Source organism: Prunus avium, chromosome 8 (assembly GCF_965620075.1).
Source record: "Prunus avium chromosome 8, drPruAviu1.hap1.1, whole genome shotgun sequence".
Taxonomy (NCBI): domain Eukaryota; kingdom Viridiplantae; phylum Streptophyta; class Magnoliopsida; order Rosales; family Rosaceae; genus Prunus; species Prunus avium.
This window is the reverse complement of record NC_142291.1, coordinates 39,139,604-39,163,988: the sequence shown is the minus strand read 5'-3', so window position 1 is coordinate 39,163,988 and position 24,385 is coordinate 39,139,604. Positions and strand designations below refer to the sequence as shown.

Here is a 24,385-nt window from a genome sequence, read left to right as displayed (position 1 = left end):
ATGGGAAGCCCACAAGAAGGACTCGGGACATATGAATTTATGGAAGATACTAATGAAAATAATTCAGATTTAGTTTTCAATCCTCAAGTAGAAGATCAGCATGTACCAAAAATTGGTCAAGAGTTTGAATCACTTGAGGATGCCTATAACTTTTATAACAACTATGCAAAACAAGCGGGATTTAGTGTTCGAAGTTATTGTCAGAAAAGGAGTAAAACTTCTAATGAGATCTTGAGAAAAGAATATGTGTGCTACAAAGAGGGAGTATATTCCAAAGAAGTTTCTAATGGAAGTGAAAGGCGGCGAGGTGTAGTACGAAGTGGGTGTAAGGCTAAGATTGCGTTTCTGAAGGTAAGAGAAGGAACAAAATACATAATTTCTAACTTTGTGGAGGGCCACAATCATGCTTTGACAGCCCCTCAAATGGTACATTTGTTGAGATCGCATCGCAAAATTTCTGAAGTTAATATAAAGCATTGGCACAACGATTTGGTGATGTTAATATCCCAACACATCAACAATTTAGTCTTCTTGAAGTGCAAGCAGGAGGGATGCAAAACATTGGATATACAAAGAAAGATTTATATAACTACAAAAGACAATTGCAGAGAAAGATGAAGGGGCATGATGCACAGATGTTGAGTGAGCATTTTATTGGTGAGCAAGCAAAAAATGAATCTTTCTTTTTTATGATAGAGGCTGATGATGATGATAGGCTTAAACATTGTTTTTGGGCTGATCCAACATCTAGAAGAGCTTATAAGTTTTATGGTGATGTGGTTGTATTTGATACCACTTACAATACTAATCGGTATGGTATGGTATTTGCCCCATTAGTAGGGGTTAATAACCATGGTCAAACTATTCTTTTTGGTTGTGGGTTCTTGAGCAATGAGACCACTGAGTCTTTTCTTTGGTTGTTTGAGCAGTTTAAGAAAGCTATGCCTGCTGGTCCACCCAAAGTAATTATTACAGATCAGGATCCAGCGATGGGAAATGCTATTTCACAAGCTTTTCCAGGTGTGTTTCATAGATATTGCATTTGGCACATTCTGGATAAGTTTTCTCAAAAGATAAACACTTGCATTTATAAGGATGAAAGTAGAGAACTTCAAAGTTGTGTGTGGGAATCAGACACAAAGGAAGAATTTGAGTCAAAGTGGATGGATGTGGTCCACAAAGGTAAACTAAATGATGATGAGTGGCTATCTTCAATCTATAGAATACGTTCAAGATGGGTGCCAGAATATGTGAAAGATATTTTTTCAGCAGGAATGTCAAGTAGCCAACGAGTAGAGGGTGTTCATGCATTTTTCAAGCTCTATATTTCAAAAAGAAATTCTTTAATGGATTTCAAACTACGGTTTAATAGAGCGCTTGCCCAGCAACGTCATGGAGAGATAATTGCTGATCATGTTGATATCAATGAGCAGCCTATGCTGAAATCTCCATTGATAATGGAGAAGCAACTTGCAAGAGAGGATGACAATTTATGCTTTTATCAGGAGATCATAGTTAGCTTCAATATCCCCATCTGCAAATGAAATATAGTTAGTAATTGTAAACATCAGGTAAATACAGAGTATAATTAAACAACAGATCAGCCAAGGTCGTATAAAAAAATCCCGCCCAGTAGTACAACACCTCACCAAACTCAAAATGAAACAAAAGTGAGCCAAGTTCATACGAAGACCAAGTAGAACCCAAACCCAAATCAGCGAGGATATCCCTATAAAAAGAAATAGAAAATCAATGTGGAGAAGAAGGGAAATGACGTATTGCATATACAGAGTCACAAATAGCAATTGATGAAAGCATCAGATGAAGGCACAAAGAAGAGAATGATTTGGGTGCTTATCAAACGCACGCTCCTTTTAAAGTGGGTGCGTTAAAATCAAAACGAGGCGTTCAACTTAGTTTTGGATTATGTAACGACGCCGTTCCATTGGGAAAAAAACACAAAAACCCTAAAAAAGATACACACGGTTGTCTTCTTCCTTGCGAAGATGCGCTTCGCCGACCCGCAAAGGGGCGCTTCACAACGCCTCCGTACGCTTTGCAGTCGACGCGCAAGCTAAGCGTGCAGACGGCTAAACAAGAAGACACCTAAGGCGATTTGCTACTGCCTCGCTCTGATGCGCACTCTGACTCGCGCCTACGCATGCCTTTTAAAACCCTCCCCGCGACCTCTCAACTTCTTCAATCCTCATCTCGCCACCCCAAAATCTGAGCCACCATCATCATCTCCTCCCTGACCTTGGAGATTCCAAAATGGCGTTTTTTTTCTGGGTCAGACCTGCCCAGGCCGCCGCCTAGGCCGATTTTTGGAACACCGCCTGATCATCAGCAACCTCCGCAGAAAATAGTATATTCTTATAGCTTCCTGATGCTAATTCCTTGCCTAAACTCCTTGAAAAACTTCCTCATAGGAAATCATGCCCGCCCACCCGAAAGCCATTGTTCATGAATAATTTCTGCATTCATTTCCTTGCACTAGTCTAGGGAAGAAAACATGTGATGCATTTCTTTCTTGACAGATAAAAGCAATTAAAACACTTGAAATAAGCAAACTGACGTTGATTCCAATCTATTTCAGTCAGTTTCTGCCAGTGCCAACCAAGCAGGCAATTCTCTCAAGAAAAAAAACATGCGTTCATGGCAGAACCAGTTACCGTGAGCAATAACTTGCCAATGTCATCAAAGGGAGGTCCTACAACAACATACTAAAATGATGAATTCCCTACCCTCCATAACACAATCACCATCCGAAAAAGACAACTTGCAGACAAGTATACTATCTTCCTGGACAATCATTACTGAAGATGCGGAGCTTGAAAATCTTGTTAGATGCCCTGCACTGCATGCATGGCCCGTATACTAGGCCGACTGCCGTTAAACGCAGGCCTAAGCACGCAGACTTTGCTGTTTGTGTACTGAACTGCCCCTCCACAACTAAATTGACCACCTTGAAACGACAGGACCAAAGTGTTAAAAGTGGAAAGTGAGGGTTTAAGCACACGCTACCATTTGTCTTTCCGAGCCACCACCATCACCTGCGCCTTCACCTCTCTCGCTCTCTCATGGCTACCGCTGCTTCAGCTAAGCGAGTCGGCACTCATAATGGCAGCTTCCACTGCGACGAAGCCCTCGGCTGCAAGGTCTACAAGTTAGTTAAGTAGCATCCTAGTACCTTCAGGTTCTGATTCATAGATTGCTTCGAGTCACTGTGATATATTGGTATCTTTCCCCTTTATGTGTTCTGTACCCTACACACAAATGCATGAATTTGCTTTTGTAATTTTTCTGACCCTGTGGTATTTGTGAATTGTGGCACTGCCATGTGTGCTGGGGGTCTTATTCAAACTATTTGGGCTGCCTGTATTAGCCTAGGCACTGGAGCAGATCAAGTTAATCTGTATTAGCAAAGCACAGATGTGCTTTGAAGTGCTCAATCAATTGTTTTGTTGTGGTTTTTCCTTAGCAAAGAGAAATGTGTGAGGGAGAAGCGAGATATATGAGATCATGCTAAGCGCGCGTTCCATTTCTGCACAATATTTTCATAGAAAACAGTAGGAAATAACTTGCTGCTGTGGGGGCAATGACTCCCATTCTGCTACGAGAGAGCAATGCGTGAAGATTCTTCAATAGCCTCTGAAGTAACATTGCAGATCAGAAATATCAACCAAAAATGAAGAACAAAAGTCATTTAAACCAAAATTATTGTTAAACCACAAAGCAAACTTGTGCACATGAAACATGACATTTTTCATAAACTTACGTGGTGGTGTTTCCTCTGATACAATGATGGCCATGGGTCCTCTCAAACCTCCACATCCATCAGTCGTAATTAGCACCAGTCGTAATTAGCACGATTTATGACAAAATCCGCACTTGCTAAGGGTGTCACCAATAATACCCTCCGAAGTAACATTGCAGATCAGAAATATCACCCAAAAATGAAGAACAAAAGTCATTTAAACCAAAATTATTGTTAAACCACAAAGCAAACTTGTGCACATGAAACATGACATTTTTCATAAACTTACGTGGTGGTGTTTCCTCTGATACAATGATGGCCATGGGTCCTCTCAAACCTCCACATCCATCAGTCGTAATTAGCACGATTTATGACAAAATCCGCACTAACAAAATTATCCTGTAAATCAATAGTATTCCATCATTTCAACAAAAAACTGCCAAGGAAATTACTGCAGGGACATGAGCCTCTGTGTAATCTGTGTAGGATTTCAATACAAACATCTCTCTCTTTCTCTCACTCTCTCACCTGAAACCAAGAGCTCAAATTGATAACAAAATTTGACATATAGAACTTACGTTAGTTAAAGATCAGTCTGAGAGAGAGGCTCAATTGAAAGCCCATCTCTCCTTCTGTTTTTCCCATCAACACGAGCCGTCTTCCAGCCCCGCGACCTCTCATCTTCTTCAATCCTCATCTCTGTCTCTTCATTTCACTTGCGCACCACATTCCTCTGCAAGTGGAAGCTTCGTCTGTCTTCATTTGGAACAAAAAGGAGGCCGCCTAGACCCACCCGCGCCGCCTAGAACCGCCCAGGCCGCCTAACTCCCTTATAGCATCAGAGTTGTTGGAGATTTCAATAGTTGAATGACATTTGATGGTTTCGTAGAGAGAGTCCAATCCGATCCAATCAACACAGCAGCTGAAACGAGAGAAAAAAAAAAATCGAAGCTTGAGTTGAGAGAGAGAGAGAGAGGCTCAAGACCGAGTCTTTGAAGCTTGGAAGCGCTTATAGAGAAGGGAAAATGGCTGTGACTGCGAGTGCAAGCTTCGCGTTCGTTTTGGAATATAATTAACGAGTATAGCCGTCCGGCTATACCGTTAAAATATTCGAATATTTTCGAAGCGTATGGCCGCACGGCTATACCTTGAAAATAATATATTTAAATAGTATAGCCGCTCGTCTATACCTTTAAATAGTAGGAAATAACTTTCTGCTGTGGGGGCAATGACTCCCATTCTGCTACGAGAGAGCAATGCGTGAAGCTTCTTCAGTGCCTGCCTGCTGCTGTGTTTGCGCCTCACTGACTCACTCTTGGGTTTTGGCGGGATGGTTTTACATATAAAGAAACCACATAGCCAAAATAAAAACTGGTGCTGCTTTGCACTTGCCGTCTTGGCCCCATTTCCCTCCTACCTGTTTAATTTAATTCAACTTCAATTCTTGAGATGCACTCATCTCAACCATTCAATCAATATCCCCACTTGACTTCACTTTAATGGATGGCTTGGATTTGCACACTAATTGTAGTAATAGCAGAGGACTTCAAAACATTTAATTTCATCATTACATGCAACTGACCCAATTTAGGTCTAAATAGTACGGTGGGTAGTTCTAGTGCATTGTTGAGTAATAAAAGGTAGGTATATAAGAGTTTTTGTAGGTTCATAAATAAAATGGATTTATAACACGTTTTGCACTTGTATACTGAGTTTCGATATCAATATCGATGGGTAAAAGTGTACATTTTATTGATGACTACAAAGAAATCTAACATGTCACACTCATTTCGATTAATTAATTATAAAAATCTAACATAGATTAGTATGGTCTTAGCCCTCGTAGCAATATATAAAACACCCACACACTGAATTTAAGCGCATAGATTAGTCTGATCTTATTCTCCATAGCAATCCACACAAAGAAAAATTTAGAAAGTAAAAAGGCGAGTTCCTTTTTCCTTTCGCTGATTTTCATATCCATATAAGTGCAGATGCTATAATTAAATTGGATTAATTACCCATGAAAAAGAACAAAAGGCAATAACTGAATAATGAAGGGAATCCAACTCCTAGATAAAATAGGAAACTGATTATTTTGTTGGTTTTCGGATTGTTTTTAGACTTATTTTATTTATTTATAATCAGAATTGTAACACATCCAACATTATTGGTATATTATTTTAGTTCCAGAGACTATTGAGAAAAGAAAGAAAGTGATTGTGACATAAGGATATGAATAATAGTAAATAAAACTTTCAACAAAAAAAAGTAAATAAAACTATTTTTTTTTTGTTGGATAATAAAACTTAAAAATAAAATATATAAAAACATTTTCATGTATTTTAAAAATCGTTGTGGTGATATTTTGTTTATCAAAAAACAAAGATGCGATTTCATACTTAATTTAATTATTCTTTTAATATAAGATCCAGACATTAGAAGGTAACGACGTCGTTTGGTATAAATATAAATGGAGATCCGCATTGGGCATATATGCTGATTATCCTCCTCCTCCCCCTCCCCCTCCTCCTCCTCCGGCTGTTTGGCAGGAAGGAAAGAGAGAAAGAATTTTCCAGACAGAAAAAGCTTAATGGACAGCCAAAGAACCCCTAGAACGTCATCCAAGGTACGAATAGAATCTGTTTGATCCAATATTTCCCTCAATATCTCATTGAAATTGAGTTTCCAGTATTTGAATCGAGGATAAGTGCCAGAGGATTTGATTTGCTGCTCTTAGATCCATTTCAAATTAATTTTTCGTTGATAAGTAAATCTGGAAAGCCTTCACCTTGATAGCATTTAGCGAAAGTAAAATTGTAAAGCCTAAGTTTAGATTGAGTTTGAAATAATTCTTAATTTTTATTTTTCAGAAAAAAAAAATAGTTGAAGCTTGCATGTTCACTATCTTGTATGTTAGCCTGGCGTTAAATGCTCGTCTTGAGTTTCATGGCAAGTGATCAGCATTATGATGCCCCTTTTGGTACATTCATGCGTTTTCAGTTTTGTCTAGGATAAGTAGCAGGGGATTTACTGCTCTTTGACCCAATTCAATTTAATTTTTCTTTGATATACACCTTAATCATAATTAGCAAAGAGGGACAATACAACATTAGATTCAGTTAAAATAAATTTTGATTTTTTCAAAGCATGCTCATAATTTCGTGTGTTAGCTGGTGTTAAATGTGCTTCTTGGTGACTTTAATGGCATATAAGATGTTGTTTTTACTACTCAAATGTTGTTGAAAACAATTAGCTTAGAGAGATTTTTAAGAAGTTAAGTCTGGAGTGACTATGATTATCCCACAATGAGATGGATTACATGCTCATACCGGGGAGGCTTAGCGTAGCATTAAAGTGGAGTTGGGGTGAATTGAATGAACAAACTTGCGCTTTCTTTCTTTATTGTTCTTCTTCATATAATTTTATGCAATCTGGTGTGTATGCTTCTTATAGGATTTTGACTTTAATCTGCATGAGTAGTTGCAAATTCTTGTTGGGTTTGAATTTGGTTCTGATGTTGATGGCTAAATCATTGAATGTGTGCTAAGTCCATTTGGATTCTCTTGACAGAAAGCACAGACAGGGACAAGTTCAATTGATCTATATGCTGCGCAGTGTGACGAATGCCATAAATGGAGGGTGATTAATTCAGAAGAAGAGTTCGAGGAAATCAGAAGCAAAATGAGTGAGGAACCGTTTTATTGCAACAAAAAACCTGGTGTGTCTTGTGATGATCCTCCTGATATTGAGTACAATAGCACTAGGACCTGGGCCATTGATAAGCCTGACCTTCAGAAGACCCCAGAAGGTTTTAAGAGACATTTGGTGCTCAGAAAAGATTATTCCAAACTGGATGCTTATTATATTACACCCAAGGGGAAAAAAGTGAGAACCCGAAATGAGATAGCAGCATTTTTAAAAGAAAATCCTATATACAAAGGCATATCCGCTTCGGATTTCGACTTTGCAAGCCCAAAGGTTATGGAAGACACTATCCCTGAGATTGTCGGTAAAAAGGGTTCTGGTAGCAGCCACAAAAAAATGAGACCTCTGAAGGATGAGGAGGAGACGGGCAGTGTATGAATAGTGTATGTTGAAAGATCACTGGTGAAAATTTTGTTGGGAGGTTTTGCCTTGTGTGGAAATGATGTCTGTTTGTCCGTGCTGATATCATGTTGGAATTTTGATGCTCCATCCGCTCTTGTGTTCTTTGTATTTCTATTTGTTCACCTCACTAACGAAGATAATTTGAGGAGAGATGCAATGTTATTCACATAGATTGAACTTGGGTCGATTTCGGAAAAATGATACTTGTAGAGAGTTGCATTGGTTGAATTTCCATCGTATTTTTTGTTTTCTTTGGTAATTGGTTTCCATTTCACAAACCTTCTGAGTAGGGGAGGGGTGGCAAGGCAACAATATATTCAAGTTAAGTCATTACAAATGATGACATGACATGGTTTGTCCAACTGATACATATACATCCTGTGTTATTAAAGGAAAAGGAACAGAAATCTACTGGAAAATATAATATTGTTGTATGGCTTTTCTCCAACTTGTATTGAACTATATACATGATAAATCAAAATAATCTTGAAATACAACATGTGTACATGTAACCACTATGCCTTCTGTGATTATGCAAAGCTATGCTAAAAATGTTGAGCTCTGTGCATATCCTTAAACATGGAAACCAGAGGTTCTCTGGCTGCCGGAGTTTTACATGGTGGCCGAAAGAATTTTGTTTTGTATTTCTTCAAATATAACTGGGTATCAGTATCTGTATTTCTGATATGTATAATGGGTGTTAGTCAAACCTAATGCCAATGTTAAACCTAGTTGAGTCCTTGTCAACTGGAGGTAGCATGTCTAGTCGGGTTTTGTGTATTCGAGCAGCATGTGTGGCGACCTGTAAATCTTCACCAGCGTCCAATAAAGGACCTCTTCAACTCCAAGCTCACCCTCTGCTCTTGCAGCATATATATCCTCACAAATGGCTATCAACCTATACAATAAAAGAGCCATAAAGTTTCAGGAAAATATTACTCTGATTGATACTTGGTTTGGAAAATGAAAGATAAGAAGGAAGGACCAAAACAAAGTTGCCTCACCTATCACAGGAAGGAAGGTTCTCATAGGGGATTCTCATTCTTAAGTCGGAGCATTGAAGTCTGATAAAGCGGCCAACAGCAAGAACAAATGTTATGTAGAGACCCCAGATGCTGAACTTGCTAAGGGTGTCACCAAGAATACCCTCTGAAGAAACATTGCAGATCAGAAATATCACCCAAAAATGAAGAACAAAAGTCATTTAAACCAAAAATATTGTTAGTAAACCACAAAGCAAACTTGTGCACATGAAACGGGACATTTTTCATAAACTTACCTGGCGGTGTTTCCTCAGATACAATGATGGCCATGGGTCCTCTCAAACCTCCACATCCATTAACGTCAGATGAATTGATGTCATGGAAGGACCACCAGATGTAATTAGCACGATTTATGACAAGATCCGCACTAACAAAATTATCCTGTAAATCAATAGTATTCCATCATTTCAACAAAAACTGCTATGGATCAATACAAACATCTCTCTCTTTCTCTCACTCTCTCACCTGAAACCAAGAGCTCAAATTGATAACAAAATTTGACATATAGAATTTACGTTAGTTGAAGATGTAACTGAGAGAGAGAGAGAGAGAGGGTACCTCCAGTTCCAATGGTCTTACATCCCCGGAACCAGTGACGCGGAAGTATCTTGAATAAACATTGTATATCCTAAAGCTGTTTATAGAGCCATTAAGAACTTGCTGGACATCTGATTGTTTTGGAAGATCCTGAGGATCCACACTTCTTTCATATTTAACAACTTCCTTGCCTTTGGGCCTGCCCCTGGAAAGCACCCAAGTAAAAGATACATCCATGTGGGTGTCCCAATCAAGGGACTGAATGAATCTTGTCTGAACCACATTGGGGATAAGCCACAGAGTACTTGCATCAGCTTCACAGCATATCAACTGGACATCCTTCTGATTATATGTATCCAAATAACCCTTGGGATCAAGATTCACATCAGGGTTGAGCTTATCCCATTGGAGCTTTTTACAGAGAGTGGTTTGATACAGACTCAACCTTCCACTCGCTGTCTTGATGTCAACCTGAACACTGGCATCTTTAATGGGGTTTTCAATGTTGGTCGGGTTACCGCTGCTATACATCTGTAAGGGGAAATGATATAGAGAAAGTTAAAATCAAAGCACATGTGAACTTGTCGGCTTGTCTGCGAGTGTGAAAGTTGCTTACCAGCATTGGAGCCCAAATAACACAAATCAATATAAAAAAAAGACATATGCCGTTGCAGCATTTGGTCATTTTTGTTTGCTTTTCTCCTTGCTTGTGCTTTGCTCTATTCAAGACTGCATCACATTTGACAAGGTACAAGCTCGCATGTATGTCCTCCAGCTAAGTAGAAAGCTATATCAGTTTCAAGAAGAACATGCAAATGTTCAATCAAAATTCACTGCATAGTTTTCAAAGGTTGAAGTTCAATGCGAGATGAATTATAATGGAATGCTGTAGAGAGATTAAAAGACTTACTTTCAGCCAATCATACATGGTCAAAGATGTGGTTGTGCATGACCAGTCAAGTGCACATCTCAATTCATAAAGGAATGGCAGAGCGCGATATAGTCGATATCCTAAGTAATTAATTCGTGAAATTTCACTGGTCAAAAACTGCCGGTACAAAGTGCTTTTATGAGGAATTCCATGTCGGAGTTGTATAGCCTGCAGTGCCAGAGAAACTGCTTTCGCAAGAAATATAGCACGAAGTGCTAATCCTCCAGCATGTTGGTGGGAAGGCTCCATGTGCCAAGCATACTCTGTAACTGAATATGTGAAGAGGATGAGGTTGAAAAGGTAGAAAATTACTTTTCCAGTGGCAAATGAGCAGAGGTAGATTATGCGATCAAGGACAATCAAGAAAAAGATGATCTGCAAGGAAAATCATTTATCCTTTTAGAGAACATTATACATTTCAACCAAGAACAAAAGATGATTTATTTAGCTTCAAATTTGCAACTCCATGATTTTTGCAATAGACCATAAAGTAAACTTGATTTTGCACTACTTAAAGCACAACAAAAAATTATGAAAAAGTAACTAACCATTAAGATGAACACAAACTCCTTAGGAAACTGATCTTCAAGCTGATACACATCCAGAAATTCACTTTTATTTTTTATGACAGATTGGTAGAATATGGCGACTAAAAAGAAAACAGTCAGATCGGCACCAAACACATAGGCATACAGATCAACATCCCTTTTGCCTCCCCCAATTACAGAGAGTATAGGGTATGGGAATCCTATTTCTTCAACAAACCCAGCATGCTGTGCTTTTAGAATTTCCTTCGCCACATCAGCTGCCGGAGTAAGTGAATTGTACCATTCTACCGAAGCACACTCTGTTATGGGGGAGGCATATACCACCTCGAAAACAACCAACGCTACATTTGCATTTTCTTGACTCCTTTCAATGCTTTGAACATGCACCCTACTAGCAAAGGGGCATGGAGTAGGGGTTTTCTGCTTGCACCTTTCATCATGGATGATTCTAAGCAATTGATTTACTCCAGACTCAATCCTTTCTGGTTGAATTCCATCGTCCGGCCATGAGCGGACATCCATAGACACCTGAATAAAGTAAGGAGGGGAATCTGCTCCCTGTGTCAGTGATTCCCAGTACCTAAAGAAGCTTCTGATTATCAATTTTATTGCATTTCCCATTATGTGCAGCAGCTCCTTTGTTTTCTCACTCCAGCTATAACTTACAGGAACCTCTTTTCCATGGAAAGCACTCCTCCTATAGAAGTCGAAGTCCGTAGACGACATCCACTCACCATCTTTTGCAGTTATAGAGCTCTGTATGAGGGTAAATAAGTAGACAAGAAAGAGAGGCAATGAACTGACAACAAAAGAAGAAGTGATTTTATGTGCAGGAAATCCCCACTCACGAAGTAGGTCTGAAGCAACACGCAAACCCCAGTGCTGGATGATAATCTGGTACAGATACTGAAGCAAAATATAGACTTCTGTGTAAATCAGCATTATAACCCAGAAGATGTAACTTGGACCAGAATTTACACATAGGGCGTACAAGAATAACGCTGCCAGATACACCATAGAAAGCAAACTGAAGTTCCACAAGAAGACAATGACAAAGCAACAATAACACACAATATCATTATTGGACCGCATTTGGGACCATATGTGACGGAAGATCCTTCCTAACTGCAGACTTGTGGGATCAGAACTCGTATCGGACTGCAGGGAAGATGAACGGTTAAAACACATATACTTAGTGTTTTGGCTCTCCATCTCATCATATACCCCATCCTCAACAGAAGAGTGCTCATTGATATCAGACTCTTGTTCAATGTTCAAAAAGCTTACTAGGTTGTTAACTGCCTGATTTCCAATAGACTGTACCTGGGAAACGCCATCACCTATCAGATGAACTGCAGAGATGAGTGGGCTTTCCTTTGCTTGCCCTTTAACTTTCTCCTTCTTTTCTGAAGAATAAAATAATACACCATCAGTAACATCTTCTTCAACTTCAGTGATCTCACAGTGAAAAGATTCCATCGAATCCTTCATAGACTCCACCACTGCTGGGTTTTCCATGTTCACTGTTGCAGGAGATTGATGCAATTCATAAGGGTACAACGAATCCTCTTTAAGTATCTGCTCCTTTTTCATGGGTAATCCTTCTTTATCAGGGGTCCCAGCATCGTTATTTGAGTTAAGAGAAGTACTCCTCCTCCTTCTTAGGCCTTCACTGACAGGAGGAGAGTCACCGCAATTAGTAACTGAGTTCATGCTGTGAAGCTGGATTTGCAGGTTGAGCATCTCTGATTTTATTTTCTCCACTTGCAGGTTGCGCTGGTGTTTCTTCTCCTCGGATTCACGAATGTGTTTTAACTGTGCAGTTTTCCAGGCAGCTTTCTTTTCTTGCTCACGCACAATGGCACCAATTTGCTCAGCTTCAAGATATCGAGAAACATTATCAAATTCTTGGGAGGAAAACATATACGACTGAAGTGATACCACCATAAATATGACAATTTCAACGAGAGCTGATCTTGCAGTAATCCGAAACCCATAGTCATACTTATAAAATCCAATCATCTCAAATATGTAATCTACCGTCTCACACTTTCCAGCACAAAACTCCCCCACAAAGGGAGATTGATATGCAAGAGAAAGAACAATAAGAGCAAAATTGTATATGCGCAAGAACTTGAATATCTTGTTCCTCTTCTTTAGGATTTCAAGTCTCACCCGAAAGAAAACCAGCGCAAAAGCAAGATAACCAAGGTGCAGAATGTCATACTCAATGGTTCCAGTAATCAAAACCAATGCTAGCACAAGATCCAATAGGTGGCAGTAGCAGTAAAGCCTCAGGTAGTCAAAGAAGGTCCACATGCTTTTGGTTTCAAAAGAGAGGTCTCTCCACACAAATATATTTTTACGCTGAGATATCATTTGACGGTAAGTTGATGACACCGAGAAGCCGGACAAACGGTCAGCACGAAGTTTGAAACAAGCAAACATGAAGACAGCAAAATAGCTGATAAGCATTCGCGGATCATCAACAATAAGTCCTATGGCATAAGTGGTATACATTGTTAATAACTTAAAGTAATGCATTGATCTACATAAGAACTGAAACATAAAAGCAAACAAGATATATAAGGTCACAGATCAAAATAAATTGTCATAGAACTTGTCCAAGCAATGGGCCAATAATCCAATATCAATTTTCTGCAACATTTTCCAATTCAAAAAAGAAACTGAATAATTTGAGTATCTCAGAAACCACAAAGCCTTTTAAAGGCTAATGTTGGAAAAAATAAAATAAAACTAAAAGTAGTGTTTCTGTTTGCACATGCATGTGCATATTTGTGTGTATTTGTGTGCGGCCTCTGTGTAAATCTCAGATGGCTAAGAGAGTAATACCTAACCAACAGTACTTGCAGTAACTGAAATACATAGTTGAGATTTTCCAGCAATCATGGCAACGTGCATTAGTCTCATCAAGATGATTTGAGGGCCACATACTCTTCCAGATGGCAAAGTACTCGAGGATGAGAATGGATGCAAACAGGAAAACAAGTATGGGCCATATCTTATGTATAATATGCCGATTCAAAATAATACAAGTAGCAAGTAACGCAATGTATACCAAAGAAATGGCATTCAACAAAGCAAAGCTGGCAAGAAGCAATGCAATCATGTTTATCTCAAGACCAAAGAGGTTGAACATGTTTTCCATCCAGAATTTCAAATAGATTTTTGAGATAAGCTTCTGTGTTTCAAATCTCTCCTTTCTCAAGGCAAGAATCCGTTTCTTGTTCCACTTATGACTCTCCTTGGTGCTGCCCCAAATGTACCCAAATGAGTACTTGTTACTGCTACTACCCTCAGAACCTCCTGCTCCAGGGGACACAGGATTAGCAGATTCTGATAAACCTGGGGAGAAAAATGGCCATGAATGGCTCCTAGCCCCTTCTCGTTTCACAGAAAGTGCTTCAGAATCTGTTGATGGCTTGTTTTCCTCACTAGGGATGGAAGAATTAATATTGGCATCTTCTGCTGAGACAAACAATGGACAAGGCTCTTCCCACTTTCCTTTGTTTAGGATAGTACTTGGCATCTTCTCCAACCAGCGGAAAACATTATATTGAAGGGTACACGCAGCAATCACCAGCACTTTTCCTCTCAAGCCGAATTCTAGACCCCAAAATCCAGGTTTAAATACACGGAAACCCAAAAGAAGGGAAATATTAGAGTGCTTTTGTCCAGGAAACATTGCAGCCTGTCTACCCCACATCTGAAAAAGATACTCAGCTGTTACTAGAAATCCTGTGTAAACCAAGAATAATTTAGACGGGATCCGTGAAGCTTTAGGTAATGTTGAACAGATGACAAGTCCAAGTAGATACAAAAATCCAAATGCACTAATTGGAGATAAAGATGCATAGAATACTGCAATAAACAAGATCTTGTTGCTGTGCCAAACAACAAACCGCTTTATAAACCCAAGCACTCCAAATTCTAACACATCAGCATCATCTGACTTGTTATACCTGCTCTGTCTCCTCTCATAGCTATAAAGTTGCATCACAATCAAGACTGCTAGGGATTCCCAAACATTTTCCAAAGATGAAGCTTCTGAGTCATAGCCTAGATAGAAATAAAGGTCTATTAACCTGGACAACCAAACCTCAATGCTGCGGAAACTGCTCAAGCTATAGATAAAGATAAACACCACAATTGCATATGCTTTCAATGGGAACCAAAGGCGCTTTTTCGTTCGCTCAACAAGTTGTCTTCCAATTATCCAAGCAAGGAGAAGGAATATGTACCCAAATGATACATAATTGGGTCTCACCAGGTATACAGTAAGGAGAATAGTAAGGAAGGCAATGTAGGTTCCACATGATCGGTACACAGATAAAAACTTCTGCCCAATAGCACTGAGGAATAATGCTATTCTTCTCTCTGGAAAGAGAAAACAAATCAGCAAATATAAATGTCAACAGTAGTTAAAGGATGGGTAGCAGAAAAGCACAAGGACTGGCAGTAGTTTCCCTAGTTGCCTAAGAACAATGGGTTTAAACTGATTCTAGTAGACCCTACAATTTGATTAAGAGTTTCTAACTTCAACTGCACTTTCATATAAAGACCAACTCAAATTATTGAATCATTAAATTATATTTCTTAAGGTAATTCATTTCACATTATTGAAATCACTAAAACTAAGCATTCAGTAGATTATCACTTGGATCAAATTGAGAAGGTTAAGACAAAATCTCAAATTTAGTCTGCGATTGTCAGAGACCAGATTGGCCACATTCAAGGAAAAATAAATAAATATAACAAGGATAAAATTATACCATAAGAAGGATTATCATGGCTGTACTTAATGGCTGAGGAGGCATACACTGACAACAAAACTGATTTGTTCAGTCCAGCTTTCAAAATGCTAAATCCAACTGGACGGCTAGGGGTATGCTGCACAATTGCTGAGAACGAAAATAGCATTTCAAAACCATGGTTATGAATTGCACAGAAGCAAGCAAGCAAAGCTATTTTCAAAAAATCCCACGAGCTTTCATGTTGAAGGAGACCTGCATCATTTCCAGATAAGATAATATCAGTACACATTGCTTTTTTCTTTTGGCAGCAGTTTCTGACATTAAGCATAATCAACTCCTCCCTCATAAGAAAATAAACCATAACCAGGTCCACGTGTCAAATCATAAAACATAAATGAACCAAGAAAAAACAGTTGCATACCTAACTGTGATAAAACTTCTGCACTCAAAGAGCCTTTCTGCTCCAAAGTATCAGAGATCGGATTAATCTGAATGATATACAATAGTGCAAAGTGAACCTCACATAGGAGAATCAAAGACTGGCGTATCTTTCTGCTAATGTTGTGGCTCAAAAGATATATCAAAAAGAATATCACTGAATCACAGGTCAAAACGTAAAATTAATTAGTTAAAGTGCGGTATTGTAATTTAAGCAAAAGTTTCATGCATTACAAGATTTAAAAAGACAAGATTGAACAAAAGGCATCTTGATAACAGTCAACTCCATGAATTAATAACTAAATTAGGTTTGACACATACCATACACAGCATGGATAAAACCAGGTTTCATGGCAATGAGAAATATCAGTGCCAGCATGATAGCTCGAGAGCTTTTGCGCAGTCCCCAAGCAATTGTGGCCACAATCAATACTTTGGTCTCTCCCTCACCTATGATTAAGGATATAAACAGAATTAAATATATGGAAGGTAGATACAATAAGACATGACCTAAGCATATGCATTACTGAAAATCAAGGGAACAGCCCAATGGTTAACAGAGATATACTCTTGGAGAGATATAAAGATGATATCCAATGTTGACCTATTTTCATACATTATCTGACCTATTTTCATACATTATCTCACACACACACACACACACACACACACACACACACATTACCTATTTTCATACATTATCTGACCTATTTTCATACATTATCTCACACACACACACACACAATGTTGACCTATTTTCATACATTATTGCCATTAAACTTTACACCACCACACACACACACACACACACAAAGAAATTGTATTTCAATACCTTCTACAGTGCTGTTGTCATTTGAAAATCGCCCATCCTCATCAGACAAGCAAAGGAAAACTGAGTTGTTCACAAGATTACCCAAGGCAACCAATATTCCAAGACAGAATTGTGCAAGCAGAAAGAATCCAGGTATGGGATAATGCCACAACCCAACCATCTCCCATATGTCCGTGTTCTGTACATGTAATCAAACAGTTAACTTCCAATCATTTTCTGTTAAATTCAGACATGAAACATCACCAGAAAGAGAGTGCTACCTTCCCAATTTTCCAATTCAGGAATGCAAATGCTACATTGAAAATATATGTGCTAACAGCCCACAAGAGAATGAAGACAAGAAGCAGCCCATTCAGTCGATGCAAACGGAATAAGGAAGGGAAGGCATATATGATGTAGCCAACATATGCAAGTAGCCCGAACGCACAAACACTTGCAAAATGAAAACTCCAAAAAGAAAGAGCAAACAAGGACACCTGTCAAATTCACCACTAAAAATGTTCATATAAACCCATAAATACAACAAGACTAAAACGAAAGATCTTAAAACATCAATTTTTGCTAGAGACAAGTAAATGAAAAAAATTGGGAACTCATAAGTTAAAATTCAGCAGATACTTTCGTACTACTTCTTTCCACATGTGACAATCATATGGGGATGGAGTAGGCCACCTAATTTCCAACCTGCCCACTTTATCAACCTCAAACTATTATAAAATTTCCAGTTGATCTCAATTTAAAAGAATAAATCGCGTGAAGTTTGCAAGTAATACATTTGAGGGGAAAAGGAGCATGCATTTTGCTACAATAATTTGTTTTTATTTTCTTTCTGAAACCGAAAAGATAGAAACTAACAAAAAAAAATATCAACTGCCAAATCAGGCTCACTGGATTGGAAAAACATAAAAATAAAAATTTAAAACACTTTGGCAAGTAAGATCCCTAGATGATGGTTCGAACTAAATAGATACCTAATGCCTCATGCATTAAGTTCAAGCACTGAAATTCACTACTGCCTCATCTTCACCTTCAAAAAGATGGCATGCATGGGTCAATTCAGCCTCAATAAACATCATGATGTTGTTCAGTCAAGAGGAAGAGAGACTATAGGAATATATACCGGGAATCCATATGTGAAGAAGTTGATACTAAAGGTCCGGAAAACTGCTCCCGTCAACAAAACATTGGTATGCCTTACACCAGATCTGCGAAGAACAAACAATTACTTAAGCTGCACACAAACACACTGACAATTATAAGGGTTCCCACATCAAATCAGCTTTGCTTCATTAAAATCAAAGATATGGATTAAGGGTAGGAAGACAGAAGGTCTCCTCCCATATGTGTTAGAACTTCCAACAAATTTGAATAGTTAACTTATATGCATTGAAGACAATAATCAAAGGAGACGGCATCATGTGAACCGGATGAAAAGATGTTCGAACATCCAAGAATATTACCTAGATTCACGAATAAAAAATGAATGCTTCGAAGGAAGAAGTTGCTCCGTCAAGTTATTTTCTTTCATGGATAAAATAAAATCCATTTCCTCTAGATCACATTTAACACAGGATAGCTGCATTAGAAGGAAGAAGAGGTAAAAGAAAAACCACAACAAGGTAAGCAATGCGGCAAGAATTTTAAGAATTGAAACACTTATGTAGCAAAGTAGCAAGGATGACACACACATTTGATATGTAATATAGGATTCTCTGTTGCACATAATCTAAATCTGCATGGTTCTTAACTTAATTCTGAACTACAGTCAGATTAAATTGAGTGATATAACCATATCATCCAGGGATGAATTATTACATGATCAACTTGCAGAACCTACACTGTAGAGAAGCTTAAGTCACTGGTTTTCAAGTATCCTGCTACATAAACTGTGTTGGATTTGTAGATGTCATAAAAGATAGACGTACCATGATGTAGAAAAGTAAAAGAGATAAGCTCGAACAAACTTCAGTCCAATCCGAACGTAAAGTTATCTTGAACAGACCAATGAAATCAGCTATCCATTGTAACATATCCGGAAACTCCACAGGTAGCTGATACACATAAAGCAAGACAATGTTGAAGCCTGCATACAAGTGAAAAGGCTTCCACCACCTTCAAACCCATAGATGCAACCATTAGCAACAGGAGAAACTAATTAAAGCAGAGAGAGAGAGAGAGAGAGAGAGAGAGAGAGAGAGAGAGGCAACAATGTCAGCCAGTAACAAATGAAGGTTTACAAGGAAATCACCTGAAAAGTCCTAAAAAATTGCTTGTCAAAGACCAATCTACAAGACCAACGCAGCTCCCAATAAAAAATGGTAGAGAAACCCATGAGGGATGGCTAATTCCAACAACCAGCTGAATGGCAGGCAACAGCAAGCAGGAAGCAACCCTAAGATGAGAACCTTCCAGATATAACAGAAATAATTCCAAATCAGTTGTTACTTTTGTAAGATCAATTATGGAGTTTAACATGGGAATGCATCTTGCATTTTAATATAAGGTTAATAAGGTGAATAAATCAATTATTCAAAGCATCTTTAACAGTTTGCACGAATATTGGCCCAAGAAGACAATCTAATGCGTTATTCTTTTCTTCTTCATTTCTTTTGAGAATAAAAATAAGAACCTTATTCAAGCTTTGTCTATTAAATTTCTTTATGTATATAATGCTATATGGTTCAACAGGAAAAATCAAAGAAAAACCCATGGAAGAATAAATAAATTCAAGCGGTTAATTACGTACAAATTAATCGTTCAACAGCTGATGAAAATCGACCCCAACATGAATCACATGATGAAACAAGACCAAATCTGTTTCCATACAAATCAACTAAAGCAACAGCTACTACTGATAGTTGTAAGAGTAAAAAATATAGCACAGAGGGAGATTTCCATGACTGCAATCTGCAAAACCATACACAAGAAACAAAGTATATTATGTATGCATACAAAATAAAGGGATATGAGATTAAAATAGAAACAAAAGACAATTCGTACATCATGAATCCAATAAGATTTGCCCACCAAGCACCTGCTCCAATCCATTTATTTCCCTCAATAGCCCATATAACAAGATATATCACTTGAGAAAGAATAACAAATAAAGAAAATATGACAATGAGCCACAATAATAAAAGCCTCCTTCCAAAATGAAATCCTACAACGAAGAAAACACTGTTAGAAGTAGTAAAAATCAATTATATAAATATGAGAAATTTCCAGCATTTAATATAATAAGAAGCAGTATCAAAAACACCAAAAGCATTTTCTTTTGTCTCCTAAGGTACATTGTAAACCAAAATTGTTCAAAGTGCATTTTTCTGCATGAATCCAATCAAACCTAAGGTTTGACACTGAATGAGATACTAAATAAAACTCAAGTAGATCTCTAAAACTTATTTTTCCTTGATTGTATAAAAGAAGTTCACAGCATTTATGCCTAAATTTGGTATCCATGTGGTTAAAGCAACTTAAGAAACCAAAGTTGAGCACTCAAAGATGCACTTAATCTAATTCCTACAGCACATTGAAAAAGGATTCATGTCAACTATATATTTTAACAGTAGTTAAAATTTCTACTCAGTATATTTTTATGGAATCTATAACTGCATAATCTGTTTCTTTGATCCTCATCCATAAACAGACACTTACCATTTTTGACAACGAAAACAAAAGAAAAACTAATGCAGAATCATGCTATCACATTTATGTCATAACTGAGGCACAAGATTCAATTTATGGACTGGTGAGTCAATGCACCTCAAGTAACAGTCAATATGCAGGATAAATTTAATTAAGTGATTGAGATCACTTTACAACTCAGATTGTTTCAGGCTAAAACAAAGAATTTAACTGGTCTGTTGTAGCTAAGAATTGTCATATCAAGAAAACCCCTTCCATATTAAAAGTTTTATGCCAACTCATTAGCAAGACAGTGGTAATCCATAAGCACATACGTTTCCTAGTATATTGATTTCCTGGTCAGACGAAAATGTTTACAATACACCAGAGGAAAAGGGAGAACGAAATTCACATGAAGAGCATCCAACAAGAGCATTTTCACTGGGTAGTGTACTTAGATAAAAGCATTTGTAATATGGAAGACAAGCTGAAAATTTTACGGAGAGCAACTTACCTATTTTTGGTGCATTAAATAGAATAAGAAGAAATGCTACCAAATCAACAAGAGAGAGCAAGCTCCAGTTGATAAAAGCAGCTGCAAGAGAAATGGAAACATGCAAAAATTAATCATACCTCAGTTATTAAGCACGCATGGATTGTCAGTAGCTATAAGTAAGTTTTCTGAGTCCAGAATTTCTCCACAACCATATAAAATAGAATACGCATTATGGTTGATGATGATGAAGACAGTATGAGACTATATATGCGATTGAGACAAAATACAAGCTTAGCACATCTAAATTACCATAAAAAGAAGTTAAATGAGCTCATTCAAATTGCTAAAGAAAACCCAACAACAAGGAAATCAGCACCCCAATCCAAATGCATGCTAACTTTTGAGTTGCAGATTACTAGAACAGCTGGTCAAGTGCAAAACATATAATAACAAGAGTAATATCCAGTTCATCCACTTGAAATAATCTTACTACAATAACATGGCCATTAAAGCAAACAAACCTAAGGCATTTTCATTTAAATACCTGTTAGCAGCAGCAGAGGCAACACAAACCCGCCAAGAAATCTCCCCATGAGAGGCCCTTAGCACCAATCCAATCACTTCAAATTCAAAATCCCATCTATGGGTTTTCGATTAAAATCAAAATCACGAAAACCCATTTCCCAAAGACTTCGAATTTCCTCAGAAACTCCCAATTCGAATTGAAACAGAAGAAAGCTGGCTACAGCTTATTCTCTGTTTCGCGTACGACAACGAAATAAACAGAATATCGTTACGTTGGGTCCTCTAAATTCGCGGCAACTCAAACCATCTTCCAAAGTAAAGATTAAAACGACAGATGTTGATCTCAAGCTACGGTAGCTACCAGTCCCAAGTCCGAGCTAAAAGTCATCCAAATTTTACAGCAAAAATGTCGATTTCAAACTGTTATCTTGTAAATGAGATTGGCAAACTAGCAAGAAAGAAGCTTTGAGAAATAAAATACAAAAATTAAATTAAATAAACAGAAGAAATAATAAAATTTTATTACGTTGTAGCCAGTAATAAGTAATCTCCCGACCAATAGGAAATTAGAACATCGGGAAATTTTTTCACTTTTCCGGTTTTAGCCTCGAGACTCGAGACTCAATCTGACGGACTACGGTGATTGGTTTTCGAGACTCAAGTAAAGATTAAACCAATAGTGTTCGTTTCTTTTTGGGCTTCAACTGGTGGGCCCCATGTATGGTCTTTATAATTGGGCCAGAGATTGGACCCACAGTCAATATTTTGGGCTGTTTTTGGTGTTATAAAGTGAGGCCCAAATCTCTGCCTTTGAGCTCTGTTCCCTGCCTTAAGTTTCTTATCTCCCTCTGTTTTCTTTGCATCTCCTTCTTGTTGAGTTGGCAGTGATCTTATCAGTAGAGTGTTTAAACATGAACACCTTAACTTCAACTTCTCTCTGCAATCACCAAATTTCAAGATTTCCTTTTACTGTTTCAAACCCGAGAAACATATCTCCATTTCCCAGCAGAGTCTTCTTCAAACTATATGCTAATGCCAATACCAATGAGTTAGATACACAGGCACAGGCAGTGGAGGAGCCAAAACAAGAGCTAGAAGCTGATCCAAAGGAAACAGGCAAGGTCTCCCCTGCTTCTCCACTTGACAAGGACCTCAAAAAGGTTGGTTTTTTTTTCTTTTGATTCTACTGGGGTACCCTGAATTATAATTTATTAGAATTATTTCATGAATGCCAGCTCCAAGAAACTGCCCTTTCTTCTTCTTCTATGTGTGTGGCTGCATTTTTGTACAATTTTAGGTGGATTTGTAAATGTTCTTGTGGATTCTGAAATTGGGTAGTAAGAACAGATTGGTTATGTTGCAAAGAAGCAGATTTGGGAAGGCATACTTTTTTAGCTTCAGTACTAGCTAGAACATGATAGAAATAGGTCCCAGCTAGTTTATATATTTTACTTACAGTTTTAGAGTCTTAGTACCTGGGTTCCTTTTTGTTTTGCATATCCCCTATGTAATGATAGACTGGTTTTCAGATTGAAAGTTATTGTGTTATCAATTTTCTCTCAAGGTTATGCTTCCATTTTGCCCAACAGGTTGTTCAGAAGACTGCTGCAACCTTTGCACCAAGGGCTTCCACAGCTTCCAAAAACCCTGCTGTGCCTGGCAGTACTCTGTACACTGTTTTTGAGGTTCAAGCCTATGCCTCCATGCTGCTTGGTGGAGTTCTGTCTTTTAATCTCATATTCCCGTCAAATGAACCAGACATATGGAGATTGATGGGCATGTGGTCCATTTGGATGTTTAGTAAGTTATTCCCCACTAAACTTAACTGCAAATTTTTCTCCTATACTTTTGGTATTTTGGAGATATACCATAACTTATCTGTCAATATAAGAAGAACCATATAGGGAAACTTTTCACATTGAAGTGAAATAAGCAGCTGTTTCATTTTCATGGTTTACAAATGACCACAGAGCAATGCATACATGATGATTATTTTTCATACTGCAGAATTGGATTCTGACAAAGAATCCAACTTTCTAATTTTTGCAGCGATTCCTTCACTGCGTGCACGAGACTGCTCAAAAAATGAGAAAGAAGCTCTAAACTATCTCTTTCTTCTCGTCCCTTTACTTAATGTGACAATCCCATTCTTTTGGAAGTCCTTTGCAGTTGTTTGGTCCGCTGACACCGTAGCCTTCTTCGCCATGTATGCATGGAAGGTATGTAAACAGATATATGAATTAGGCATTCCCTTTAATAATTGTGACATTTTTTCTTCTAAGCATATGTTCTGTTTCTACAGCTTGGTTGGCTACAAAGAAAAAACTAGGAATCCAAATTGCTTCATTTCTTCAAATCAAATGATAGGCACATGATATTATATGAAATTTCTCAATGCTGATGGCCCCAAAGTACGAGGAGAGCTTGTACATTTACAGGACAAAATGGTGCTTGCCTCACCTGCAGCCTGCAGGAGCCAAAGCCATCATCAATTTTTGGAACATGTCGAGATGAACGGATGCATTCGTGTTCAAGCCCTCTTGTTTATATAGGATGGATATTAACATTTGAAAATATAGTCGAACAGAGCAATGCAATGATAAATTTGTACATAGAAATCCTGAATCTTTTCCCCTTTTTTCTGTCACATGACAATGCCATCTACACTGCTATTCATACATCTCCTTTATCCCTTCTATTTTGTTTGCTATGCGGTTGGGACCAGAGAATGGCAGCTGCATGAAATTGTGGTTCTGGAACCCAGAAGAT

The 24,385-nt window shown here is 38.0% G+C and overlaps 4 protein-coding genes and 1 long non-coding RNA gene across 8 annotated transcripts; 3 read left to right on the top strand and 2 right to left on the bottom strand.

The window, feature by feature from the left end:
* LOC148292713 (protein FAR1-RELATED SEQUENCE 2-like) lies at window positions 1-934 on the top strand. The gene is made up of 3 exons (XM_088245907.1): window positions 1-351; window positions 609-816; window positions 930-934. Exons 1-3 carry the CDS (start codon window positions 1-3, stop codon window positions 932-934), a joined length of 564 nt encoding a protein of 187 aa, XP_088102033.1.
* Window positions 935-1,034: 100 nt separating this feature from the next.
* Window positions 1,035-4,782, bottom strand: LOC148292712 (uncharacterized). 2 transcript variants are annotated; one of them, XR_015826220.1, is made up of 3 exons: window positions 4,336-4,782; window positions 3,779-4,156; window positions 1,035-1,534 (listed from the first exon to the last, which is right to left on the bottom strand). It is a non-coding gene; the product is annotated as an uncharacterized LOC148292712 (long non-coding RNA). The 2 variants fall into 2 exon arrangements; XR_015826219.1 differs by lacking the exon at window positions 1,035-1,534 and adding an exon at window positions 2,678-3,651.
* A 1,464-nt stretch (window positions 4,783-6,246) lies between these two features.
* Window positions 6,247-8,095, top strand: LOC110773860 (methyl-CpG-binding domain-containing protein 4-like). Its single transcript, XM_021978376.2, has 2 exons — window positions 6,247-6,386; window positions 7,331-8,095. Exons 1-2 carry the CDS (start codon window positions 6,351-6,353, stop codon window positions 7,841-7,843), a joined length of 549 nt encoding a protein of 182 aa, XP_021834068.2. The 5' UTR covers window positions 6,247-6,350; the 3' UTR covers window positions 7,844-8,095.
* Window positions 8,096-8,276: 181 nt separating this feature from the next.
* On the bottom strand, window positions 8,277-22,092 carry LOC110773859 (piezo-type mechanosensitive ion channel component). 3 transcript variants are annotated; one of them, XM_021978374.2, is made up of 21 exons: window positions 21,636-22,087; window positions 21,110-21,190; window positions 19,972-20,131; window positions 19,718-19,878; window positions 19,220-19,376; window positions 18,897-19,083; window positions 18,432-18,547; window positions 18,092-18,176; window positions 17,232-17,447; window positions 16,972-17,149; window positions 16,461-16,589; window positions 16,123-16,296; window positions 15,720-15,953; window positions 13,780-15,324; window positions 10,927-13,424; window positions 10,358-10,753; window positions 10,064-10,222; window positions 9,469-9,978; window positions 9,147-9,291; window positions 8,872-9,016; window positions 8,277-8,765 (listed from the first exon to the last, which is right to left on the bottom strand). In XM_021978374.2, exons 1-21 carry the CDS (start codon window positions 21,682-21,684, stop codon window positions 8,630-8,632), a joined length of 7,461 nt encoding a protein of 2,486 aa, XP_021834066.2. In that variant the 5' UTR covers window positions 21,685-22,087; the 3' UTR covers window positions 8,277-8,629. The 3 variants fall into 3 exon arrangements, with proteins under 3 accessions (XP_021834066.2, XP_088101342.1, XP_021834067.2); XM_021978375.2 differs by lacking the exons at window positions 8,277-8,765; window positions 8,872-9,016; window positions 9,147-9,291; window positions 9,469-9,978 and having other exon boundaries at window positions 10,100-10,234; window positions 21,636-22,092; XM_088245216.1 differs by lacking the exons at window positions 19,220-19,376; window positions 19,718-19,878; window positions 19,972-20,131; window positions 21,110-21,190; window positions 21,636-22,087 and having other exon boundaries at window positions 18,432-18,522; window positions 18,897-19,022.
* A 371-nt stretch (window positions 22,093-22,463) lies between these two features.
* On the top strand, window positions 22,464-24,263 carry RPH1 (resistance to phytophthora 1). Its single transcript, XM_021978381.2, has 4 exons — window positions 22,464-22,776; window positions 23,206-23,416; window positions 23,666-23,835; window positions 23,919-24,263. The coding sequence occupies exons 1-4, from the start codon at window positions 22,528-22,530 to the stop codon at window positions 23,943-23,945; spliced, it is 657 nt and encodes a 218-aa protein (XP_021834073.1). The 5' UTR covers window positions 22,464-22,527; the 3' UTR covers window positions 23,946-24,263.
* The last annotated feature ends 122 nt before the right edge of the window (window positions 24,264-24,385 follow it).

What these genes read in the sequence shown, in the direction of transcription:
- LOC148292713 (XM_088245907.1), top strand. Translation starts at nt 1, where the DNA reads ATGGGAAGCCCACAAGAAGGACTCGGGACATATGAATTTATGGAAGAT. An exon ending in CTAAGATTGCGTTTCTGAAG is followed by an intron (nt 352 to 608) that starts GTAAGAGAAGGA and finishes AGACAATTGCAG; the next exon opens with AGAAAGATGAAGGGGCATGA.
- LOC110773860 (XM_021978376.2), top strand. Translation starts at nt 6,351, where the DNA reads ATGGACAGCCAAAGAACCCCTAGAACGTCATCCAAG. An exon ending in CCCCTAGAACGTCATCCAAG is followed by an intron (nt 6,387 to 7,330) that starts GTACGAATAGAA and finishes TTCTCTTGACAG; the next exon opens with AAAGCACAGACAGGGACAAG.
- LOC110773859 (XM_021978374.2), bottom strand. Translation starts at nt 21,684, where the DNA reads ATGGGGAGATTTCTTGGCGGGTTTGTGTTGCCTCTGCTGCTGCTAACA. An exon ending in TTATTTGGGCTCCAATGCTG is followed by an intron (nt 9,979 to 10,063) that starts GTAAGCAACTTT and finishes TTCCCCTTACAG; the next exon opens with ATGTATAGCAGCGGTAACCC. An exon ending in ATCTGAGGAAACACCGCCAG is followed by an intron (nt 9,017 to 9,146) that starts GTAAGTTTATGA and finishes ATGTTTCTTCAG; the next exon opens with AGGGTATTCTTGGTGACACC.
- RPH1 (XM_021978381.2), top strand. Translation starts at nt 22,528, where the DNA reads ATGAACACCTTAACTTCAACTTCTCTCTGCAATCACCAAATTTCAAGA. An exon ending in TTGACAAGGACCTCAAAAAG is followed by an intron (nt 22,777 to 23,205) that starts GTTGGTTTTTTT and finishes TTTGCCCAACAG; the next exon opens with GTTGTTCAGAAGACTGCTGC. An exon ending in GTGGTCCATTTGGATGTTTA is followed by an intron (nt 23,417 to 23,665) that starts GTAAGTTATTCC and finishes TAATTTTTGCAG; the next exon opens with CGATTCCTTCACTGCGTGCA.